Raw genomic sequence first — 21,377 nt, 5'->3', positions numbered from 1 at the left:
TATTTCTAAAAGTCCAAGTACACTGTATTGTCTAGATCACCCTTGTCCACATGCTTACTGACACCCGCAAAGAATTCCAATAGACTGGTGAGGCATAATTTCCCTTTGCAAAAGCCATGTTGACTCTGCCCCAGCATATCGCGTTGATGTGTCTGATAGTTCTGTTCTTTGCTATAGTTTCTACCAGTTTGGCCGGTACGGAATTATGCACACCGGCCTGTAACTATCAGGATCGTCTCTGGAGCCCTTTTAAAAAGATCAGCATTACATTAGCTACCTATCAGTCATCCAATACAGAGGTTTGTTTCAGCAATAGCATGTAGTGTCCCTGCCAGCAGAAAGTGCTACAATTAGACTGCAGTGACCAGAACTGGAGAAATCATTCCCCGACTACGTGCTATGGACGTTGCTGCAAGTCCTGGCTGAACCAATCATGTAGCTTAGGCTGCTCAAGTCTGCTGCCCTCCTGACTATACCCGGGAGATAGCAGTCCCTAAGCTGCTACAGGATCAGGTATACATGGGGAAAAGACAATACCAGCTCTGATTCGCATGCATCAGTGCAAGACCAGAGGAACGAGGCACCCGGTGAAACCATTCAGTGGTTTAACCGGACCCACCTCAAGGCAAAATTTTGGGTGCTTATCTAGATCTCAGATGCTTTTGGAGCCACCTACCAATCACACATGAATGCAGCCACACAGACTGGTGACTTGTTATGGATAAAAAGCATCCCGGTAAGCCACAGCAGCATTTGTAGTTTACAACAGCACTAAGTGCTCCACAGTCATTGATGATTGCAGCTAACATATGGTTCGCAGAGCGCCGTGGAAGAGCATTGCCTCAGGTGGTTCACAAGCCCATTGCCCACTGCTGGGAACAACCGATTTCATGGGGGTTATTGCTTAATTAACACAGCACATTATTTCCATTACCTCATTAAAAGAAAAAAAAAACAAAGCAGAGCTGCAGCAAAGCAATTGGAGAGGGATGCGGCCAGACCTCCTCCGCCACACAACAGTCCCTGGGCGCCCGAGCACCACAGCCCGAAAGCTCAGCCCAGCTGCCCCTGAGCAGACTGTACCATAAAGACATGCAGTTTACCTGGGAGCCGCCCTAAAATACCTTGTCCCAGGTCCTCTCCCCGACCCCAGGTAAACAGCATCAAAATTCCAGGTGCATAGCAGTGAACTGCAAGGACCTCGCTGTCCTTGAAGGTGTGACCCCAGCCACTTGTTGAACAGGATGCCCTTGAATAAGCAGGCCCACGGGCCAGCTCACCAGCCAGGGAAGGTAAAAAGGAAGCTCCTGAGACAAATGACATCACCTCTTTTCTTTTGTTTGGTGGTAAAGTGAAATCTGAGGAGTCATGGCCAGGCACAGCAACACAAAAAAACCCACACCGGGTCTTCTTGCCTGAGCCCTTAGCTCTTGTGGTGAGTTCAGGCTTTGCCTTATAGAGTTTCCCAAACGTGGGCACCGCCTTCCCTGGTCATGTGACCTCCAGATTTTCAGTCCTGACTGGGCAAACTACATTTCCCATCATGCCTGGTTTTAGAGTATGCATCCACTGCAATAAAAGACCTGCAGCATGGCCACAGATGGGCCTGGTCAGTGGAAGGAGGTGGGTCTCAGAGCCTATGCTCCAGCCCAAGCCCAAACCTCTACACTGCAAATTTTTGCAGCAAAGCCCAAGCTCCATGTGCCCAAGTCAATTGACCCGGCCTCTGAAACTTGGCGCTGCGGGTTTTTTAGTGCAGTGCAGACGTATCCCTACAGGCCCCAAGGGGCATAACAGGTGCACTGGGATGGGTGTGTAAGGCCCAGTGCCGGCTACCGTCCCATCCCAGTACACACACGTCAAGGTATTGTGATGGATAATCTAGGCTCCCCCCTCCTATGACTGGACCCTCAGTTAGAATATAATATATACACACCTCTGATCCTGCTCCCATTAAGGCTTTGCCAGTGAGTTCAATAGGAACAGGATGGGGCTTCCACCAATCCCAGACTTCACTTGTGACATAAGAACGAATGGGCAGCTCATTAGCCAGTGGCTGGAATCAGCTCTCATGTTCCATGTAGCATAGAAGAGCTGAACCTGCTCCATATGAGAGAGGCTAAATGCGGTGTCCTCTTACCTGAAGAGCGCAGAAGGTCTGCGTAAATGGCTCCATTCGGACCAAGTATGACGCTATTATGATGGCCGACGAGTAGTGGGTGCAATAGTGACACTGGGCCGACGGGTCTCCTGTAAATTAGAGGTGATCGGGTCTCAGTTTGAAACATTGCCATTTGAAGGCACAGCTGCAAATTACCATAACACAATTGTGGGGGACAGGGTTTGAAAAATAGGTGTGCAAAGATCCATGTGCAAGGGCATGCCAGATGGGATGTGTGCACACACAACCAGGCAGGTACACTGCAACCTGGCTACGTGTGCATACCCCCTTTACATGTGATTGCACACACTTCGAATGTAATACCAGAAGGGAGCAGAGGCCCTAAAGGGTCTATGTGGCTCATCCCGTGCCCCTTGATGTCCCTGGCGTCCTTAGGTGCTATTTTCTTGCATTTGCAAGAGGGTTAATCCCACAGTGATCAGCCATGTGGCCACATAAGGACTGGATGGAGTCCCATGTAATCCCTACGGCCCAGCGGATGTTGCAGATACCACAGTGACAGGTGCCTTAACATTTGTGGCGCTAGATCCTGAATGCCCTCCTCCTTCCATGCCATCCTGCCTGCTCCTCCTCCATCCCCTCAGTGCTTAAAGTGTGCCAGGTCAAAAGGGGTGCAGACCTGGCAAATATAAAATGTCTACCTCTGAGCCGGGTCCCTGGTGGGGTGCACATTTCAGCCCTGCCTCTCGGGGTACAAGCAGCCAGCCAGAGCTGCTGCAGGAAGCAGGAAGCAATTTTCCCCTTCCCCCAAGGGCCAAAGCTATTCTTGGGAGTGGGGGGGAAGAACCCAGCAGCTAGGGTGGTTCCTTCCCCCTCCCCTCCTGTGAGGCCTTTACCCTTCTCCTTCCCCCTCCATCCCTGCCTGGAAGGGGGAGAAGGGACCTCGCTGCAGCCCGCCCAGCCTGAGAGGGGGCTGAAGAACCCCAGGAGCTGCAAGGGGAACAGTGGTGAGGCTGGAAAGGGCAGAGCAGATGAGGGGGCAGGACGGTTGGGGAGGTGGGGGGCAGAGTTGCTATGGGATGGGGGACAGGCAGAGGTGATGTTGTTTTCATTTTAGTAGAAAATGATAGAACCCCCCCCCCCGTACAGACATTTTTCAGCCCACTTTAAGCTCCGCACCCCATCCTTATTCTCTCCCACATCATCCTGTTCCCCAGCAAAGCCCCACTCCCCAGGGGCCAAATTGCCTCACTTCCTCCAATCCCCCACTGTAGCTATCATCCAGGATGTCTGCAAGGACCCTCGCTGGGCAGGTGGCCTCTGCTGCTAAGCCCCCTGCCCCAATACTGGTCTCTGGCCTGAGGGTGGGGACGGGACCTAGCAGTGCAGGACACATCGGGAGGGGGGACAGGATGGGAGTCACTCCTTGTAGGAGGCATGTCCCAGGAACCCGAGGCCCTCCCTCTTCTGGCTCTCCCCAAGCCCTGGAAATCAACTGGTCCTCCTGCAGGTGGCATCTCCCTAGGAATTCACCCATCATTCAAGGGGTTCAGTGGGAGCTGGATTTGTACTTCCCGTGATTCTCCGAAAGCACTCACCTTCGCTCTTCTCCACCTCATGGTAGCGCTGGATAAATTTGCGTTTCCTTTCCAGTGTCTGAGCTCCCATGGGCTTGGAAAGGTCTCGGAACGTCTGGGGGCTAGCAAGGTTCAGCATCTGCAAGGCAAACATTGGGGGTGGGGGAGCAGCTGAACTCTTCTGGAATCCCACTGACCAGGCTCAGCTCTGTGACTTGCCTAGCTGCGTCGGCTTAGCTGCGTCAGCCACACCTGCAGCCAGGGGAATTTGCTGAGCTCGGTGCTCACCCCTTCAAGCCCGGTGTGACGCCCTCACCAGCATGGAACGCCTCCCCATTACTCTGTGGGAACTGCGTTAACCCCGTGCAGGATGTCAGTATGGCCACTGCAAACTGGGAGAAGCGTCACAGGAAGCTAAGCCTTGGGCTGGTATAAGCTGGTAGAAATGACGCCCTCAATCCCTGGGGAAAGAGAATGAGCCCTGCCTTCAGGCATCACCCCTTTGCTGGTTGGTTCATGGAGTGACCCCAGCATATAGTGCAGAAACCGCAGCATATCTGCCTTTCTGGGCAGAGGTTCAAAGGGAGAGGGAAGGATCCTTGGAAGCAGAGGGCGTGTGCCTCTGAGAGTGCAGTGTATGCAAGGAGCCTCCCACCCGGAGGGTACGTTCACACTGCAATCAGGACAGCACACATAGGCATACATGTGCTAGCTTGGACTGAGCTAGCTCGCAATACATAGCTATGAAGCCGTGATGACACAGGCCAGCTGCCCGTGTCTCTACGGTCCCAGACAGTACTGTACTTGGGCAGCTGGCCCATGCTGCTGTGGCTACACTGCTGTTTTTAGTGAGCTAGCTCAATCATAGCTAGATCGGGTATGCCTCAACTTGCTGCAATTGTGCCTCCCGATTGCTGTGTAGATGTACCCAGACTGGCACAGCCTGCATGAAGGGACAAGCAGCAGTACCTGCTCTCAGGGGAGCACAGGGCCTGCTCCCTCCATAGCCCTTTGGAGGAGCAGGAAGGAGAAGGGGTCACAGCCCTGGACCTGTTCTGAACCCACTCTTTGGCACAGTCCAGCCCTGGCTTGAGACCTCAGGAGTGGGCTCTAGAACTAGGTCCACCCCAGCATTCATGTCACTGAAGAACCCTTTGCATAGCTTCTACTGCAGAAAGCACAGAAAAACTAAGCACGAAGAGCTCACCTGGGAATGGTAATCAGCCAAGATCCAGGGGAACACGGGGTACTGCATGTAGTCATTGTATGTGCGCCCGGCCAGCGTGTTCAGGTACATCAGGTAGTCAAAGTTACTGATCTCTCTCTTCTGCAATGTCAGGGAAAAACCATCACAAACCCCTAAGGTGAAGCTGCTCTTGGGTCCATGTTAATCAGTAAGAGCCAACCCCACACAGTCTAAACACAACTCATTAGCACAGCCAGTCGGGACATGGGAATATTTTTATTGGTAATTAAAAAGTTTCTATTTTCTCCAAAATTTTTCTTCACGAAGCTTTTGGGTTTTTGGTGAAAAACATCAACAGAAAAAAATGGTTTATGGGTTTTCAATGAAAACATGAAAATTGCCTTCAAAATTGGGCATTTCCAGCAGAAATTTCCATTTGGACAAAAAAGCCAGTTTTCATTTAAATGTTTTGAACAAAAAATAGTTACCAGCTCTACTCGCTACCCATAGCCACTGCACGGTTTTGGTCTTTCAGTTCGTTGTGAATGGTGCCAGAGTGACTGTCCTGGCAAGTGAAGTCCCCTTACTAATTCACAAAACAAATACAGCCTGGAAATTGACAATGCACATTTCCCACACATTGTCCCCTTGTCCCCAGCGTGCACAGGGCAAAGTGCCTTCAACCTGACTTGGAGAGACCGCCCCTCTGCATGAGAGGGGAGTTCATTCTTCTTGTGATCTCTGTGCTGAAACAACAGCAAGGGTGCCAATTGTAATGGTAGTTCTTGTGATGATTATTATTAATATATGTGTTGTGTTAGCACCTAGGGGGCTCAATCAGGGATTGAGAGCATGTGCTTTGCTAGGTGCTGTGTGCACACACATGCACAATCATTGAGATCTGGACATCTGTGCTCTAGAAACTGGACTGAACCCACCAGCTCATTTCGCATGCATTACAAAGAGCTCTCAGCTGGTAACAATGCTCAGATGGTAGCAATGCCCATTGGCCTGGATTCTGAGCCATCAGAGACGGCAGCTGCTTTTAAACTTTGGAAGCATTCTCAGAACTCCAAGGAGCCCCTGTTCAGCTGGGCCACAGTGTTATAAATACTATAATCAATCAGCAACCTCTATTCAAATCAGCACAAGCCTACATCAGCCTGCTACTATTTTGTAATAATCAGTTCACCAAAATGTTAAATAAGTTTTCTCATTGGATCTTCTTCAGACTATGTAATTTGCATACTGGCTGAAACCACTAAATGCTCTAGTGTTATATGTATGTAATAGGGTACTGTATTGCTTTCATATGGTTTGATGGAGAGCCAAACACACAACTGTTTTATTGTTATCCATGTGCAGGAGAATCCTGGCAAACACCCTGCAGAGCCAAATGTGATATAGCCCGTGGATTTCTACACTGTCGTCTATGGCCATCAAGATCTTTATCAGAGGAGTGTAGCCACTGGAAGCTACAGTACAGGTACTCAGCTGGTGTAGGACGGTGTCACTCCAGTGAAACAATGGAGCTTTGCTGATTTACACCTGCCGAGATCTCCTTCTACACATCCCCTCATCTTGACTAGAGTGGCCATCTTAGGCATCACTGCAGCAAAGAACTAACGCCTGAGGTCCATCTAGCCTAGTGTCCTGTCTCCAACAGTGGCCAGCATCAGCTGCTTCAGAGGAAGGTGCAAGGAACCTGCAATAACCCACTGTGGGCTAATCTGCACCCCATGAAGGGTCTCACCCCAATCCCAAATAGTGAGAGATTGACTCGAAGCCCTGCAAGATGAAGTTTATATTTTTAGCAGTATTGTTGGGGTTCCTGGTACACTGCAGTAGGGCAGAGAGAGTTGGTCCATCCTAGGTACTGACATGGTTTTACTTATCAGAGAGTTAGCCAGAGATGTGTCTACATTTACCTGCCACTTCTGGAGCATCGTCTTTTCCCCTCCCATGTTCTTCCTGCATGAAACAAAGTTTCTATTGTCACTATGTGCTTCAAAACCACTGGAGAATGACTAAGAAATTACATTAATATTCCAATCCCTCCCCCACACCTCAACTTCCTTTGAATAGGCTTTTCTCATTAACAAAGTCTATTTCCCAATCAATTTCTGCTTTCCCACCCCAGCCACTTTGGACCTAGAACAGTTATGAAAAAATGGTTGCCAGGTTTGTGTTTTTTGTATTATTTTTAATAATGGGGAAAGTGTATTTTCCCCCCTCCTTGTCCTCTTCACTCTCATAAATGCTCAGCGACTTTTGTTCATTTTTTTTAAAATAGCCCTGAGGAAGATTACAAGTTGTGGAAATTTCAGCCCAAAAGATGAAAGCATCAAGAGTTCTGAGCAAATTAAAACAAGGAGTAGAATATATTTAAATAGTGGGGAGCTACCAAAACCACGTATGTTGTTCAGTAGCAGTGCCCTCAAACCTATTACCTTGGGCTATGCTCTTGTTAAATCCAAAAAGTTAAGTAGGGTAGTGTCTGGTTGGTTTTTGGACGGATGTCACCTGCCAAGGTGCTGCCGTGTGGTACTGCCAATTCAGTTGGGCAGCAGGGGCTTTTTCTTATGAGTACATTGCCCCAGGATGGTGACCCTCTCAGAGACAGAATTACTAACTCCCCAGAAATAAAATCATATGTTCTAGCTCAACTCCAGCTATGGGCTTGAAACAGGAATTACTGGGTGAAGTTCTCTGGCCTGTGTTTCATGCGAGAGGTCAGAGTAGATTACCATAATGGTCCCTTCTGGCCATAAAATCAATGATCTAGGAGAAAACCTAGAATTTTTTACTTTCACCACCACTTTTTATTTAATGAATTATCAGGAATAAATCCTTGTAACATGACCCTAAAGATTATATCATTGGAACCAAGAAATTTCTTTTGTCAAATAATTTATTCATCCTCCCCCCCACCCCCCAAAAAATACAGCTTTGGATCGAATTTGTCAAATAGTTTTGGCAAAAGAAAAGAAAAGAAAAATTAAGTCACAATGCTTAATTTTTACATTTACTAAATGAAACATTTTGATTTTTGTTTCAAAATGGGGTTCTGTTAAAAATAGCAAGATTTAATTACCAAAAAAAGGTAAAAAACACTCAAAAATGAAATGAAACACTTTGTTCAGTGTGAAATGAATTTTTCCTTAGACTGAAAAATCAATTATTCACCCAACCCTCTCTCTATCATTATCTTGCTATATAATTTCTATTGGACAAGCTAATGTCTCAGAATAAGGATAAGTATTATTTGCTCATTGCTTAGGCAATGTTTTTAGTGCAGATTATGGGTTAATCTCTTTGAACAAACAATAAAATCTAGGACCGATTCTGTCTCACGACCTAAATCTCATACACTTCTTTGCTTGGTTCCCCTGCGTGACCAGCCAATCATAGGTTAAGTTTATAGCAACCATGCACACAAACAACAAGTGTCATTCACATCTGATAAGGGAGGATGGATCTTGGCTCTTTGCCCTAAAGACAAGAGGGTAAATGCTGCTCTCCATTACATGCTGTAAATCAGGAGGGACTCCACTGACTGCAATGGGATTACTTTGGATTTGCACCACTGATTCTGAGTAGAATTTGGCCCAGGAATTTAGGAATTCTAAAGTAGCAAATTGGGGTATTATAAACACCTGCCATTTGTCACACAGTTCTCATGTTCCCGTGTGTAGGTTTTGCAGAGTTTTGTGCATCGCCTCGGCTAGACTTCTGCAAACCCCATAGCACATTCTGGAAGGGAGGAAAGCAGACTGTATGCTACGAGAGGGGGAGAGGGGTTAAGGATCTTGTCTATTGTCAGGTTATGAGACTGTAGGGGGATTGGATTAGGGAGCCTGTCACGGAGGGATCAGGTTGGGTTTTAGCAGCTGGCAGGCAGGATTGGATCAACCTGCTTCTCGTAGGGGTGGATGAGTTGGCAGTGGTGCCCAGGCTGCTGGCATTAATTGAGGGTCCATGGCGAACCCGTTGGTGGGGAATTCTGAAGGAGTTCTGCAACGTATGAACTTGCTGCACCCCTCAGTCCTTCAGAGTTTTAAAGAGGCACCACTCTATGGGGGAGATTAAAATATTAGATATTGCAATAAATTGGCCAAGTGTACATATATTTACATAGGTATGCCACTGCCCTCTAATGGATGGAAACAGAACTGTTGAGCTGTGTGTCACAGGCCCTATAGTCCTAACAGCTAATGGGGATTCTCCGGGGGCTACTTAGACCTCTGCTGGTGTCACACAGTTCTAAGTGGTTGCTGCAAAATTTAAAGAGATTGAGGAGTCAGCCATGCTCATGGAGGTATTCAAGGGTAAGTCTAGATAGTCCCATCTCAGGCATATCCTATTGGGATGTCGCGGGCTAGACTTGATAGCCCCTCCCAGTCTCAAAGATTCTGGAATTCTGTGCCAGAACATGATGACTCACAGAGGATAGAATATTGGCCACAGGCCTGGGATGGTTAAGACAATTCCTCCCACTTCCCTGACCATCTTTCATCAAACAACGTGCCTCCAGCCAACATCTCCCCAGCTAACACAGCGCAGGCTGAGGTAGATCATCATCAGCTACCACAGAGCAGTGAGTGCACTTAAAACAAAATCCAGGGCTAGTGCCAAAAAGGAAAGGGGGACATGAACTTTTCTGAGGGGGTGAGTTTACCTGGATTCAACAGAAGTGTCCATCTACTGTATGCTATTTCTAGGGTGCTAATCACTGTAATATCTGAGCACCATGTATGTGTGCTCATGATGATTTACCTTTACCTGGGCCATCCATGGAGTGATTAATTAATCCCTATCCGACGAAGATCAGCCTGTGGCCTCACTCTAGTTACAGCCTGTTACACCCAGGGTTATGAGTTCAATCCTTGAGGGGGCCATTTAGGGATCTGGGGCAAAATCAGTACTTGGTCCTGCTAGTGAAGGCAGGGGCCTGGACTTGATGACCTTTCAAGGTCCCTTCCTGTTCTAGGAGATAGGATATCTCCATTAATAATAGCCAGCCAGAGTGTTCTGTGCATTAGCGATGGGTAAAGCTCAAAAGGTTTCATCAAAGCCCTGGGGTAAAATTCTGCCCTTACTGAAGTCAATGGCAAAACTCCCACTGATTTCAGTAGGGCCAGGATTTCACTCCTGCTGTTTTTACTCAACTATCTGAAGTTCTAAAGTCTGCAAAACAGGGCAGGAATTCTCATAAGCAGCAGCTTCCTTGAGGAATTTCCAGTATTTACCTGCTCCGCATTGGGCTGAAAATACTCTACGAACAGACCTTTTTCTTCCACCACTCCAACGATGGTGGGAAAATATGAAATATGTAAATAATAAGAATAAGAATTTAAAAGCTTGAACTTTTGTAGCACCTTTCACCTGAGTATCTTATAGTGCTTTATGAACATCAGTCAATTTAGCCTCCCAACCCTTCCCTGAGAGTTAGGGAAATATCATCCCTATTTGATAGGTGACAAGACTGTGGCTGTATTCCTGAGTTGGATAATGACTGCTCTGTGCCTCAGTTTACCTCTTCACAAAATGAGGCTCATGCTATCGCCCCTCCTCACAAGACTGTGGTGAGGCTTAACTCATTTTGGTCAGACTGTGCTGAGACCCTTGAGTGGTACAAAAATATATCTTATATTTACAGAATGCCTTTGACACCACAGTCCTTTTACAAACTTATACATGCACAGGGGTACCTTTTCCACTACTGAAATGTAGCATCCAGCCACAGTGCAGAGAAGCACAGGCAGTCAAGTATACTGTGTATACTGTAACTAGCAGTGGGATGTAGGCAGACTATATTCACCAGTGCTGGAACCTGGCAAGCACACCAGTGTTAACACTAAACCTTTTCATGCCCAAACCATCCTGGGATCTTTAATGACCACAAATGTTTCAAACAGTTCCCTGGTTTTACACCACATGTGAAAGACAGCACCTCCAGCAGCCCCTTCAACAACATATTTAAATCAGAGCTATTTCTTTTCCCCAGTGATTTCTTGGTTCCACTTTGAAGCCATCATACCCAGCCATGGAAAGCAAAAGCTTGTTACCCTAGGCCTAAGAGAAGAATTATGGTAAATTCACACGTCATAACAAGAAAAGCTCCCCCAGGGAGGCATGGTGGAATGAATAACTCCGTTCTGAGGAGATCAGAGGCAACTATATACAGACGGCAGCTCATACCAACTGCTGCAGCATTGAGGTTACTTTGTGGTCATTTTCTGTGCCATGTCTACTCCCTGCTGTATCTACTCGCCTAGCTGGGTTGCCATGGATCAACATAGGGGATGATAGCGTAAGATCAGAACTACACATAGCAAACACCTCCCACCTGCACTACAGCAGGGTCCGATGAAATGGCCAAATAACTGAAACTCACAGCTAACGCACCCAGCTAGCAAACAGTTCGATCCCCTTCTCCTTTCCTAACCCAGTTGCAATGGTCTCCTTCTTTGCATAAATCCAAATCTAACATTTCCAGGACCTGCATGCCGCTGAGTCCTTTCCGGCTCTCGTCTGAACCTGCATGTTGGAACAAAACATTATGCTAATGATCTCCAAGGACCTGGGATTCCGGTTGCTTAGGAACAAAAGTTTCACAGGCTGTGGAAGGAGAGTTGAATAGGGTGACACTGTAGCTGGGTAAGTCCTACGAACACTTCCCCCCCCCCCCCCCCACACACACACAAACAATGATTTCTTGAAAGGTTGCCGTTTAAAAAAAAGGAAGTCGGACTTTAGAATTTGCAGGCCTGCGAAAAGCAAATCTGGCCAGGCTTCCCCTGCACATTGGGGTTTTATTTACAAACTAGGAGAAGGACTAATTCACTATTCAGAGAAGACTAGATAGAAGACAACTGCACACTGACAGAGCATGGAAGCTCATTCTGCTGCACAGACAAAGCAGGCAGCTAGCGATGTGTACGCGTCTGGTGTAGATGCTTCCTAGGTGCCGGTAAGATCTCATACAGCTCTATATAGCACCGTTGCAATTCCAGAGACTTGTTTAGATGAAATATTCTTTACTTTGGGGGGGGGGGGGCTGTCAGTGTTTGTGCTGCAGGTTAACAGGGTTGTTCTGAAGCAGTGTGGAAAATTAAGGGAATTTAAAGGGAGCTGCAGTTCCTGCTTGCTAACAGGATCCATTTAATCTAAGCCAGTCTCTGTTAGCAGAAACCGTGTTTAAGAGAGTCAGTGAATTAATCTCTCCTTCATCTTAAATTGTAGCCGACAACAAGAAACAGTAAGCAGGAAAATGAATCCTACTATGATTTGCAGTACCTGCCAGCTAGGGCACAAAGAGCATAATGCAAAAAACAAACGGCACCTGGTTTGGCTTTTGATCCAGTATCAATCTCAGGTCAGTCTATAGGCCCAGTCACTGTAGTGTCTAGGCACAAAGCAAACAAAAGGTAGCTCTGAGCCACCAGATTTCTAGAGAATGGGTAGCTCAGTAGCTGATCTCTTGTATTTGGCAAGTCTAAGTTACAGCACACGAAAGGGAAAGATTTACCCATGGGCTCCGTACCTGTATGGCTATTATTTACGTAGCGCCAGCCATGTGATCCAGTTATCATCTGCCCCAAGGAGATGAACTAAAATCAGCACAGGAAGGGGGATGGGAAGAGACCAAAGAAGATGGAAAGGAAGGAATCCTTAAAGGCCTTGAAAGATATGTACAGTTGAGTGAGCCTAAGCAGGGTCAAGTGGTAGCTAAGGTCAAAGGCGGCGCGAGGGGCAGGGAGCAGAAATGCACCCCACGGGACTTGTGGGAGATGAAGGAGTCTTGGTGTAGAGGAGAAGTTACTGCCGCAGCCAGAGAGAGCGCGTTTATTGAGCGAGCTCCAGGGACCAAGTCAGCACTAGGCTCAGGGAGCCTGATGCAGGAGGAGACTCTTAAGTGGGGAGACCTCTACGAAGTACTGTGCGGAAGGTGACTGGGCAGAGGGGCTGATCCCCCGAGTGTTTTGCTGAGAAAGGGGAGACTAGGGACGGGGCAGCACAGAGAGTGTCAGGACCAAGAGAGGATCTGCATTCTCCTGGTGGCTGGGGACGGTTCAGCTCCCTCTCACCCATCAGAGGGGAATAAGCAGCTATGTCATATACCTGGCCCTGCACAGGTGTGTAGGGGCTGGGAAGGAACAAGGAGTCCCATTACACACCCTTCATGGGAGCCAATCAATCAGAATCATAGTCCGAATGCTTCAGGGAGCATAAGGCCTTTTCCCTTTTGCACCACCCCAAAGGAGGCAGAGTCAAGGTTCTTATCTAAATAGACCTTATGCATTGGGTGCATCCTGCGCACCATTGTTCTGCATGCAACAACGGGGAGATAGGTTTGACACTCCTAGGCAGCACAGCTTCGCACCATCTGCCACTCAGCCCTGTGCCTTAAAGGCCCAATCTAGCCAGGGAGTATGGATAAAAGGGGGTTTATGGTAAGGAGCTTCGTTGGCAAGTCAGCACCTCCAGCAGTGCTGCCTAGGCCCAGGTTCCACATTAACTCAGAGGGAGAACACAAAGGATGATCAAAGAAAGTAAGTTTGCTAAAAAAAAGTTCCATTGTGTTCCCGATTCTTTGTTCAGGTGGCAGGGCATGAGTCTCCAGCCTGAACTCTCCAGCTCCTCCCCGGGAGTGTAATTGTGATATCGAATATTTATAATTAACAGCCACCGCTGGCTGTCCCCTGCCATTCCTGAATTTTTAATGTCAATAGCTAAGGAGTTGGAGCCCTTTTATTCAGCTCGAACCAGACCCAGACGTGGCTAAACAAGCTCCCATTATCTCCAACCGCAGACCTGTGAAAGGCTGCTAATTAGTTTACCATCGTGCGGAGAGGAAAGCTTTCCATCCCATTTGGGCTGCCTCCTCACCCCAGAACTTCGGAAGAGCTCTAATGCTCAGCCTTGTTGGCGGGCTCGGAAATCACAGTTGTTATAAGTATGAAACCCAGCCATTACGTTACTACAAAGGAAACATCTCTCAGAGATTCCAGATGCTCCCTGGAGCTAGATCCTGTGGTGGGGATGCACGCAGGAGGAGGAGGGGGCATATTGCCTTTTGATTGAAGCAATGATGGGCCATATTTTTTAAGATGCCTAAAGATGCAGATAGGCACCTAAATACCTTTACAAATCTGAACCCGAGTACTATCCACGTTAACCCAGTGTGTGTCTTTGTCCCGCCCCGAATCACACAATGCGGTTTATGAGTCAGTTGCTGCCTTCCAGCGAATGCAGCTGGTTCTTTATCTTGAGCAAGAGAGGCTTAGGCATCCAGCCCCCAAAGGTCACAAATTCAATCCCTACAAATGACCCAGCCAAGGGCATCGATGCACAGGCATCCAGAAGGGTTAAACTGGATTCATTATTCAAGTAACAGCCCCAGCCGCCTTGCTTTCCTCACTCTAGTTCCCTCTACTGTTCCCAAGTATGGATAGCACCCACTAACTCCTGCTCTAGTCAACCAGCATTAATGACAAGGGGCGGGGGTACAGAGAGCCTCTTCGCCTGGGTGGGACTGGAACCTGGAGTCCAAGAGAACACTAGCACAGAACTCTGCAGCAGAGTCCACAGGCTGTGCCTGAGGGGAGTGGCTAGCTGCCCAGCGCGGATGCATCTTTCATTGCAGTCTAAGGTGGGCCCTGCCACACACAGCACTGATTGAACCTGTCTTGTGCTAGCAGGAGGCTCGGAGATCTCCCATGTGGCTGGCACTGCTCCCCCTGCACAGTCAGGAGGGGATTTTGCCCTAATTCCTTACAGGAATCGGGTTTGGCTGTTAAAATCTCTTATTGTCAGGAGCAGCGTTCAGGCTGAATTAGTCTGGGGGCCAGACCCTACCTGTAGCAATGTCTATGTAACATCACAGATGTCAGCAAACAGCTGTCACTGAGGGCAGCATCAGCCTCTCTCCTTCCTCTCTTTTGGGCACCCTCCAGCTACTTCCGTGATGGTGCAACAGAGCGATGCCTCCAGGGCAGCTCCACAAAACTCTCCTCTGCTCAGACAGCCAGGCAGTTTCCTAGTATGAGGGGGCAGCAGTGTAAAACCCCTCGCCATCACAGTGCAGTAAGGACACAGGCCTGTCTTATTGGAAATCAAAATGGGAATGGAGGCCCAGCCCTAGAGGGGCAGGTTCGTCCTTGGCTGACTTGCTAATACCCTACTGCACAGCCATAGTGAGGGCTTTGCCATGGGGGTTGGGGAAGGATACCATAGCGACAGCACTGACATCCTACCCAGGATCCTGGGTGACCCCTTCTCCACAGCCCCTAAGGATCAGCTGGGTTGGGAAGCCACACTGCCTGCCTTCTCTGGGGCCCTGGAAGCCCTCACCCTTGAGGGGATAATTTGAGGGAAACTTGAAAGGTCAACTTGAAAGTCCCCCTCCTAGAGCATCCAGGGTCCTGGTACCTCCCCCTCCTAGCCTCTCCCCAGGACAGTGCAGCTTGGGCCGAGCTTGGACTCTGAGGTGTTATGAGTAACACAGGGAAGGATGAGGCCAAAATTCATCCCCTACAGTCAGTGGAGTGTCACTAGCGATGAACATGGCTCATTGTGGTTATCCTGACATCATCCCTTGTTCCCCTTGGAGATTAACTCCACCCCCTCCCTCCTGGGCTAACACCAATACATACACTTTGATTGCTGGGATATGGGAGACCAGAGTTTAAGTCCCTGCCCTGCCGTTGACTTCCTGTGTGACCTTGGGCAAGTCCCCTAGTCTCTCTGTGTCTCGGTTCCCCATCTGTACAATGGTGATAACAGCCCTGCCTTAGCTCACAGGGGTGGGTAAAGATCAATGCAGTAAAGACTACCGTGGTAGAGAAGCACAATAGATGGATAGAGTGATGGGTGTGTATGGGGCTAGACTGATAAAGGCACTGAAATCTATCTAACAATATTAAAAATAAAAGTGGTTGAAAGATGCATTCAGCTCTCAGCAAGATTGAAACCCAGTGCTGTTTCCCGAACTTCCTGAAGAGTCTGTCTCACTTCTGAAGGCCTGGCAGGGCGCGGGTGACTGGCGCAGATACCCTGCCTTTGCATTGTTTTGGGCTACGGCATATAATTGAAAGGAGCCGATATGTCTTATCTCCAGTCTGAGCTCCCTCTTGATGTACTTGCACATGATTAATGAGTAGCCAAAAAGCCTGAAGGGTTTGTAATGAAGCCTTTCTAATGGAGAAGTGTATTGTAGACAAATCCATATTGCTTCCCAAACAATCATTCATCAAAGCCGTGATTTGACTCTTTACAATTAAACGTGGGAGCACCCGGATCAGCTGGAGATTAGCCAGCTGTAACCTGTGCTCCTCTCAGCTCCCCAGCAGCTACAGTCACTGTCGCTCCTTGCCAATGAATTCTCCTATTTCTTTTACTGCTGATGTGTATTGTTAGTTACCTTTGATGACCTGACCTACTAATGACATCCCTGCGATTGCAGTGTATTATTAGCCACCTAGGCCTCCATTCAGCAAAGCCCTGACCTTTATTATGGGCTGGATTTTCAGAAGCGCTCCACAATTGGAGGTAGATTGGATGTTCTGCCTTAGTGTTTTATACCGCCGACCATCACCATAGTATCTGGGTGGAGAGGTCTTTGGAAAATCTGCCCACCAGTGTCACAATAGGTACAGCCAAGGTTTCCATTGACTCCAATGGGCATTGGATCAGGACTTATAAGGGTTTTATAGCCTTTCCTGTTGCCCTTCTGTAGCATCACCTCTCAGCTGATCTCAAAGCATTTTGATCTGCTGGGACACTCTATCCTGTGCTCCCTAGGGGTACGCTCTACCTGCAGCATCCCTGCTGGGCAGTGCCATCTCTCTGCATACAAGAAGGGCAGCTGCGGGTGCTGTTTAGGGAACAGAGACATTCTTTTCTTTAAAAGACTCTTTTATGGTCCCAAGGTAACAATTTCATTGTAAAGCATTAGATCAAATTGTGTCTAGACTTACGTTGGCTGTAGCACTGTTAAAGTCAATGGAAACAGGAAGGTGTACAAAATAGCGCCAGATTTAGCTCTGTTATTATGTTTACTTTGACGATGACTCAAAGCCCAATTTGGCAAAGCTCTTAAGCACTTGCCTAAAGTACATAAGTACTTTGCTGAACGGGGGCCTAGGGCCCAATCCTGGTCCCTCTGCCCAGCCTGTGTAACCAGGCTGCACCGAGGGAAGAGGGCGCAGCTACACACTTGCTCTCTAAGGAGTATGGCCAGTTGGTCTCCAAAGCGTCTGATCTAATTAATATCTTTTGGGATGATGTGTTTTTGTGAGGTGAACAAGTGCCCCCTGGGGGCTGGACTGAGGCCCACCACTTATTTCACACAGGCCACCAAAGAGCTAATGGGTGGCAATCATTTTTATCCCCTATCAGCACAGGCTGGACTGAAACCAGCACCCTAGTGGTGAAAGGCTCCAGAGTCCCCATACTCCATCACTAAAACCCTGGGACACCACAGACCAGTGATTCAAAACCTCTTCTGCACTGGGTCATGACCCCGACACCTATGTATGACACCCCTGGGAATCATGCCCTCCAAGTGGAGAACTCATGCCCCTAAAGGAAATGTTGTGACTTTAAAGAGTCCTTAAAGTGGTCATGTGTTAACTTCTAACGAGGTCACTTTTTATTCCGAACCAGGGTTTAACAGCAAGCAACCTCAGAAGATTTCACTTGGGCCCCTCCATCTGAATACTCCTTGCTGACATAATCTGACGCACTTCTCTTCCCCAGCGGAAAAATGGCCAAGGGGAAAGCAAAAGGCCCCAAAGGGAAAAAAGTCACCTTGAAAGTCGCCAAAAACTCCATCAAGATCACATTTGATGGGAAACGCCGCCTTGACCTGAGCAAGATGGGCATCACCACCTTCCCCAAGTGCATCCTCAAGCTGGCTGACGTGGACGAGCTGGATCTGAGCAGGAACATGATCAAGAAAATCCCAGACTTCATCGAGAAGTTCCAAAACCTGCGCTGGCTGGACTTGCACAGCAACCAGATCGAGAGGCTGCCGGAGACGATCGGCATGCTCCAGAACCTCTTCTACCTCAACATCTGCAACAACAAGCTGACCACCAAGAGCCTGCCAGTGGAGCTGAGCCAGCTGAAGAACCTGCGCACCCTCAACCTGGGCTTGAACCAGATCGACAACCTCCCCACCACCCTTGGGGCTCTGAAGGAGCTCCAGGAAGTGGGCCTCTTTGACAACTACCTGACAACCATCCCCAATAGTGTGGCAAAGCTCCCCAAGCTCAAGAAGATGAACGTGAAGAGGAACCCCTTCCCCCAGCCAACAGAGGAGGAACTGTTAATTGACACCATCAAGCGCATCGAAGCCCTGTACTTGGTGGATGAGAAAGATCTGTGTGGCCCCTGTCTGAAGAAGTGCCAGGAGGAGAGGGACAAGCTGAACAAGCTGAAGAACGCGGTGCCCACCTCTCTGAGGAAGCCAAACTTTTCTTCCCTCATGACGCCCAACTCCACAGCAAAGGATAACCAAGCAGAGTGGCGATGAAGAGGCAGCTTCCACGGGTCACACCAAGGTGGCAGTGTCACACAGAGTCTGTCCATCCGACTCTTACAGCATCCAGCCCAAACCAATAAACAGCTCTTCCCCTCACCGCAGTTCTCTTCATTTAAGGGTTTGCTCGGTGTTAGGTGGAGAGGACCTGCTGTTTCTCCTAAACCAGTGAATGGGCCCCAAAGCAATAGAAGTGCAGAAAAATAAAGGTGAAAGGGCATGCTTGGTTCCTGACTTTTATTTACCAGGAGACACCATGGGCCAGATCCTGACTCCTGTCCCACCTGCTTTGAGCTGCTCCAGCAGAATGAAGCAGGAACCAGCTGCCTGGGGATTTCCGCAGTGTAATTAAACCTCCAAGTGGCACAGGGATCCTGCAACCCTTCTTCCCCCACCCATCAGGGCCAGGAAACTGCTCCATCAAGCCTATCACCAACTGCCCTCAGTCCCCTGGAGGGCTGTGACCAGTTGGCATGACTTGGAGAACCCTAGGCCAGACAGGCATAAAGATTGCTCAAAGCTTCCTTTATGGCCCTGAGCTGTATTGGGCAGAAGGACTGATCTCCAGGATCTGGCCCAGTATCTACCAGTTTTGTACAAGATCATTGTGAATGGAGAAATCTTCCTAGCATCTTACTTCTTGAGAGTGCAGGCAAAGTTGGATTCTTTGTAGTCCCACTCCATCTATCTTCTGGGGGCAGGGACTTTGTAGGGCTGAGGGGAAAGCAGAGTGGGCAAGCCTATCATGTGAAAGTGTCACAAATCTTTCTCTTTAGGAACAATACAGGTGACACTCTGCTGCACAAGACAGCCCCTTGAATCTTCCTGGGGATCTGGGCTGTGGAAAATCTCCCCAATGAATAGCACTTGGGTCCAGCAGGGATAAACCTCAGACCCTCCTGTTGCCATAGCACATGCCCCAAAAGCTGCATCTAAAGGAGAATCTTCATTAGCTGTTATCAGTACAGGGCCTATGACACAGTTTCAGTTCTGTCCAGCAGAGGTCAGTACTGACACAGAAACTAGTCAGATCTTTACACTACCAGGAGTAATTTAGGTGTGAAACACAATGTATAATGATACACAATTCTGTCTCCTTGAGTGCAATCAAAGAGCCACATTCTTTGCTCAGACACAAAAGCAGGTCCCACCAGCTTCAGTGTTGGATGCTGCATCCATGTATCAGGGAGTTGAAATATTTATCACAGACATCACAACTGGCCTCATTTCCCCTATGCCTGGCTTCCCCCTCCCCCATTCACTTCCAAGCTGTCACAGACTCACCTCATCCCTGAGAGAGAGGGGCAGGAAATAACTTCCTTCTAGATCAAAGTGGCTTCTGGTCCTTTTTTAAGGTGCATTGTATAGGGCCCATAATCCAGGTCCCTCTCTTGCTCTGGCAATCTAGGGGTGGCAGCAGGTGAATTTACAATCTCACCCCCAGTCCCAGTATCCCCAGGGTGTGTTTCTCTCTCTCTCTCTCTCTCTTTCACACACACACACACACACACACACACACACACACACACACACACACACGCTCTTTCACCTCTGCACACAAATTCATTTGCATTCCTTGTTGCACCTTCAGGGCATACCCTGCAGACAGCAGGCAGACAGTGACATACAGGTGCATTAGACTAGTAGATTATCAAAGCAGCTAAGCTAAGCACCGACCTTGGACAAGGTGCTGGCTGGGGCCACAGCAACATATGGGAGGTGGCAGAGAGTTAAACATATTTAAATGAAGAATAAAATGGTGTGCGTGTGTGCGGGGGTTGCTGCGCAGCAGTCTAGTAACAGCCCATTCTGGAGGGAGTAAATTGGGACTCCTAGGTTCTACTCCCAAATCTGGGAGTGTTGTCTAGTGGTTAAGAGCACTTGACTGGGATTGGGGACTCCTGGGCTCTATTCCCAGCTTTCCACTACTTTAATATGCTACATGAAACTGCACCTTTGTGCCTCAGTTCCCCAATTTAAAATGATTATTCCTTTCTCACAGGGTGTCGCAAAGTGTAATAATTTATAAAGCCCTGCAAGATTCCTAGGTGGAGTGGGCTGCATGAGTAGCAGGCGATACTGCTATCTGATGAGTGTTCATTACACTATCATGCAGGGGCTGGGAGGGAAAGTCTGGTCCCACTCCCCAGCTCGGCTGGGACAGCAAGGGCTGGGGATGCTGTGGAAGCAGCATGTCTATCCCCTGGGAGGGAGGATTTGTGCTCCTCATGAGGGATCCCACCCTCCGACTCAAGAATGACACCAGCACATGTGGAGATACAATGAACGCACAGAGTTCTTGGTCCTTCAGTTCCCAGAGCAGAACAGGTGATTAGGTAGGCACTTACTAAAGAGAGGCATTTCCAGGTAGGAGGATGTTCTCTCTAATCCTTCACTTAAGCATGTGCAGTCTGGTGTCTCTCAGCTCACACTACAGCGTGGCCCAGAGAGAGCTGTGCCAGCCCTCCCCAAGCTTCTATCCCCGCTCCTCAGAGGGGACAATGTAGAAGAGGTCCTCTCCCCTCAAGGGGATAACATTTCAGGCAGATCCTTATGGGGACTAAAAACCCTTTGTGCTCAACTGTGCTTCCAAGATTCAAAACAGGCAGAATCAGGCTCCTTAAACCTCAGCAAAGATAAGGCCTAACACAAGTCATACCTCTCTCACCTACCCGTGAGCCCAACTCCAGCCCAAAGGTCATGAAGACATGATCCAGGAGGGCTTGGAAAATTACAGATTGATGAGTGCTGGGTAAACATAGGATAAATCTATCCCTACGGCACCAGTCCTTGGGTGGTTTCACTCTGTCTAGAGATATCAGTCGCCCAGTACAGAGTGGAATGTGCTGCTCCACACTGACTCTAGGATCTTCTTTGGGTTTCTCAGAGACCCATATTAGTCCCAACAGGGCTCAGCCTGGGCCAAGACTGGTGGTACTTGTCTTA

At 48.5% G+C, this 21,377-nt stretch overlaps 2 protein-coding genes across 3 annotated transcripts in view; one reads left to right on the top strand and one right to left on the bottom strand.

Annotated features, from left to right (window-relative positions):
* Nucleotides 1-21,377, bottom strand: part of WDFY4 (WDFY family member 4) — a 238,334-nt gene that overhangs the window by 47,630 nt on the left and 169,327 nt on the right. For both annotated transcript variants that reach the window (XM_054035179.1, XM_054035178.1), the window contains exons 48-51: nucleotides 6,814-6,856; nucleotides 4,907-5,026; nucleotides 3,721-3,838; nucleotides 2,141-2,250 (exon numbers count right to left, since the gene is read on the bottom strand). In XM_054035179.1, coding sequence (XP_053891154.1) covers nucleotides 2,141-2,250; nucleotides 3,721-3,838; nucleotides 4,907-5,026; nucleotides 6,814-6,856 — 391 coding nt within the window. The remainder of the gene's footprint in view (nucleotides 1-2,140; nucleotides 2,251-3,720; nucleotides 3,839-4,906; nucleotides 5,027-6,813; nucleotides 6,857-21,377) is intronic.
* LRRC18 (leucine rich repeat containing 18) lies at nucleotides 11,620-18,530 on the top strand. Its single transcript, XM_054035181.1, has 2 exons — nucleotides 11,620-11,858; nucleotides 17,555-18,530. The coding sequence occupies exon 2, from the start codon at nucleotides 17,655-17,657 to the stop codon at nucleotides 18,423-18,425; it is 771 nt and encodes a 256-aa protein (XP_053891156.1). The 5' UTR covers nucleotides 11,620-11,858; nucleotides 17,555-17,654; the 3' UTR covers nucleotides 18,426-18,530.

The sequence above is a fragment of the Malaclemys terrapin genome, chromosome 7, assembly GCF_027887155.1.
Source record: "Malaclemys terrapin pileata isolate rMalTer1 chromosome 7, rMalTer1.hap1, whole genome shotgun sequence".
NCBI lineage: Eukaryota > Metazoa > Chordata > Testudines > Emydidae > Malaclemys > Malaclemys terrapin.
This window is presented reverse-complemented; position numbering and strand designations above follow the sequence as displayed.

Bases quoted from the DNA above. Each gene is read 5' to 3' on its own strand.
- LRRC18 (XM_054035181.1), top strand. From the start codon at position 17,655: ATGGCCAAGGGGAAAGCAAAAGGCCCCAAAGGGAAAAAAGTCACCTTG.